The sequence below is a fragment of the Embiotoca jacksoni genome, unplaced genomic scaffold, assembly GCF_022577435.1.
Source record: "Embiotoca jacksoni isolate LCO1_2020_lvr unplaced genomic scaffold, fEmbJac1.0.p SCAF_37, whole genome shotgun sequence".
NCBI classification, from domain to species: Eukaryota; Metazoa; Chordata; class Actinopteri; family Embiotocidae; genus Embiotoca; species Embiotoca jacksoni.
Window position 1 is genome coordinate 495,716 of NW_027185389.1, and position 3,853 is coordinate 499,568.

The 3,853-nt window shown below is 50.2% G+C and overlaps 1 protein-coding gene across 1 annotated transcript; it reads left to right on the plus strand.

Moving 5' to 3' along the window:
• Nucleotides 1-355: 355 nt before the first annotated feature.
• On the plus strand, nucleotides 356-3,476 carry bmp10 (bone morphogenetic protein 10). The gene is made up of 2 exons (XM_069166149.1): nucleotides 356-767; nucleotides 1,245-3,476. Exons 1-2 carry the CDS (start codon nucleotides 356-358, stop codon nucleotides 2,309-2,311), a joined length of 1,479 nt encoding a protein of 492 aa, XP_069022250.1. The 3' UTR covers nucleotides 2,312-3,476.
• Nucleotides 3,477-3,853: the final 377 nt, after the last annotated feature.

Here is a 3,853-nt window from a genome sequence, read left to right on the forward strand (position 1 = left end):
AAGAGCAGAGCACAGAGAGAGACTGACAGAGGAGAGGACACCACAGAGATGAGTCGAACGGGCGACGGCAAACCTCGGCCACCCTGTCACCGGAACTGCAGCCCCGTCTCAAAGGACATCAAAAGGTGTGCATGAGAATAAATGCTGTGAGATCTGGAAGAGAGCGTCAGGAATACACACTCCCGGCGGTCGGCGCAAGGGTCAGCAGCTCCTGCCAGAACTTTCTGAGGCTACAGATGAACTGACCACAACTTAATCAAACCTTCGGATTAAAGTTTGCAATCATTTGTTGCATGAGCTCATCCGAAGGCAACCCCAGAGGGCATAAAGTAGACTGCTGCAGATTTTTTCTCCCATGGCGAGCATTTGGGTCTCTCAACTGGGAACCATTTGCAGCTCCAAGACTTTGCTCTTGCTGTTTTCCATCCTGCTGCTGCTCCAGGGGCCTCTCTGTGGAGGGGGCAGTCCCATCTCTGACACCCACCAGAGGCATCGCCCGGCTCCGGGGCTCGGGGACGGACATGGAGGGGTGTTGGATCTTTCCATGCTGGAGCAGGAGAGCAACATGGACATGCAAAGCCTGATGGAGAGCCTGAAGGAACAGTTCCTGAGGACTTTCAACCTGTCCGGCTTGGGTCCCCCTCCTCTGCCTCCTGGAGGTACGCGAGAGGAGCCGCCCGAGTACATGATGGAGCTCTACAACCGCTTCGCTAACGACCGCACCGCCATGCCCACTGCCAACATCATCCGCAGCTTCAAAAATGAAGGTACAGTTCTAAAAGCTATCATGATGACCCCGATGATAATGTAGATTCATTAAAAAAGTAGTTAAAAAACCCATTTTACTTGTTTACATGTTTTCTTCAATCATAAAAACTTGAATTGTATTTACCTGATCGCTTCCTGATGTCTAAGGCCAGGATATACGAGAACTGAAATTTAGAATAAGTATCTTCTCGCATATATGCAAAATTTTTTAAGGAGACTGTCGCTCCAAGTGAGTTTAGCTAAATAAATCTCAGCACCAGAAAACACCCTTCTTGCTACTTCTCTTTGCAAAACAATGCTAATATCAAAATATTACTGTTATTCTGATGTGGTACACTTTGCAAAAACAATGTAATATAGTAGTTAAATCGTGTTTTGGGGGGTAGGACTAGGGTGTGTTGCGCAACTCGTCTCGTTAAAAAGATGATCCAAAATGGACAGAAGATTAACGTTCCCTGTTTATTTCCCTTCCCCAGATTCCTCTCCGAGTGTTGTGGGTGTTGGAGGAGTGAGGCGCCACCCACTCCTCTTCAACGTGTCAGTCCCCCATCACGAACGCATCACCGCCGCCGAGCTTCGCCTCTACACCCTCGTCCAGACCGACCGCCACCTCTATGCCGGTGTCGACCGCAAGGTCACCATCTACGAACTGGAATCGCACGACGGGGACGACAACCTGACCGACGCGAACGCCGGCAGAGGAGATACATTCGGAGGGGGAGAGGAGCGGATCGAGCTGGTGGAGCTGGCGTCACGCCAGGTCTTCAACACAGATAACGGTTGGGAGGCTTTCGACCTCACTGCCAGCGTTCAGCGCTGGCGCAAGTCTGACCACGGCACCACGCACCGGTTGGAAGTACACATCGCCAGCATCGCTACTGCTGATAACGTTCAAGGTGTGATGGAAGACAACAAAGGCAGCAGTCCGGCTGAAGGAGACATGAAGATTGACACCAGCCCCGAGGAAAAACACAAACCCCTGCTGATTGTCTTCTCCAACGATCAAAGCAGTGATCACCGCGACGACAAGCTCGAGCTGAATGAGATGATTGACCGCGAAACCTCCAACATGGTTCCGCAGAACGACTTGGGGACGGGCCTGAACGGGCTGTGGGGGGACCTGGGAAGGGACGAAGAAGGAGAGCCAGACGAGGAAGACCTCATCCAAATGCGCTCCAATCTGATCTACGACTCGGCCTCCCGCATCCGCCGCAACGCCAAGGGAAACCACTGCAAGAAGCAGTCTCTGTACGTGGAGTTCAAGGACATCGGATGGGACAGCTGGATCCTGGCACCCACCGGTTACGACGCCTTCGAGTGCAGCGGCGTTTGTTCCTTCCCGCTGACGAAGCACGTCACGCCCACGAAGCACGCCATCGTGCAGACGTTGGTGAACATCAACAGTCCTCAGAAGGCGGCGCGGGCGTGTTGCGTGCCCACCAAGCTGGACCCCATCTCCCTGCTGTACCTGGACGACACGGGCGTGGTCACCTACAAGTACAAGTTCGAAGGCATGGTGGTGGCCGAGTGCGGCTGCAGATAGTCCACGCTTTCAGAGAATTGAACTCTTCGAAAAGTCTTACAATGAGGGGAAGGACACGAAACTTAACGATAAGCTGAGAAAAGGAGATGAGTCAGGGAGGCCTTCGGTGAAAGAGGAGGACAATCGTTGGCATCTCTTTAAGGGTGACTCGGTGAGACTGGAAGTGTGCGTTCAGCATTCACGAAACTGTGTGCACTCCAAATGAATGAGAGTGGACAGATATATATTTTGTACCGCCAGCCAGAAACGAGTTTTTCACGTTGTTGCGATCGGTCAGCCGGTGGAGAGACTCGAGAGATGTGCAGCAGATCTACAGTCGTTGTGTTGTCATGGTTGCCCAAAGAGGCACAAGGCTTCCCAAAGATCCAAACCCATCCTCCAGTCTGTGCGGCCTGGTGGGAACTAGCGGGCCTGTTTTCTCCCTCCCTCTCCCTTTCCCCTGACTTCTGTCTCCCTCTCCGCTTATCTCTGGCCTCCCCACTCGATGCAAACACTAATCAGCACTTCATGTGCCGCAACGCAGCGAAATGACCTCCCTGAGGCGGACCTGACAAGACATGAACTCTGCGGGCCCACCTCCTGCCTCCTGCAGCCTCCTGATACATACAGGCACTGTGCAGGCATCCCACTGGCAGGGTTATCTGTCCCAACCCCATTTCCCACTTCACATGCCTCCTTTTCCACTCCCCGACGAGCTGCAGCGATAGCAAGGTGTCGGCGGTTGAGAAACATGTACGCCACTACTCGGCTCGGAGAACTTGAAGCTGTTCTGGGCAGTTTGTTTGAGGTGGTGGGACAGGACCACATTCCTAGGTAACAAACAATTTTAACTGGCTCAACTCACTGACCCAGCACCGTGAGCCCCGAACATACCACCTTTTTATTTTCTGTTAACAGAAATCAGGAGTGGAAAAGAGGGGGACGCATTGATGTCACAGATACCCAATGGAAAAACACTTATTTTTCTTTTTGTTATATGTCTTTTGATACCTCTGCTGCTTGTGTCAAATAAGAGACTATTTATTGTTCTAATTTATTAATTTTTACAACAGAGCAGATAAATATATATGTAAATTTGTAAGTTAGTGTAGAGCAAAGGGTTTTGTAACCATGACAATGCATTTGCAGCACAAAAGGAATTTTGTTGGGAAGAATAATGTTAATTTCTAAGACAATAAAGAACAATTACTCAACAAATTGCTGATTTTTATTGTTTCAGACAGTTTGCACACTTTTTTTCAGGATTATCTCGTAAATATTTGGAGCTAAAATGCCTCACCGACATTGTTTGTCACTCTTAATTGTACATGATCTATCTAAGAAGCTGCAAAACATGACACAATGCTTTGCCGACATTCAGATCATACAGTCCAACGGTATCAGCTCACGGGTCACAGTTCATGCACAACACACAAACATAGACCCATGGGAAAATGAGTGGAAGACCCCGCTAATGAACAAAACGGATGGCCTCCTGCTTACATTGACAGCTCGCAGGCTGCAGATCGCCGTGATGGAAAACCTGTTGGAGAAGAGCAGATG

Bases quoted from the DNA above. Each gene is read 5' to 3' on its own strand.
- bmp10 (XM_069166149.1), top strand. From the start codon at position 356: ATGGCGAGCATTTGGGTCTCTCAACTGGGAACCATTTGCAGCTCCAAG. The intron at 768-1,244 runs GTACAGTTCTAA...TCCCTTCCCCAG, and splicing joins CCGCAGCTTCAAAAATGAAG to ATTCCTCTCCGAGTGTTGTG.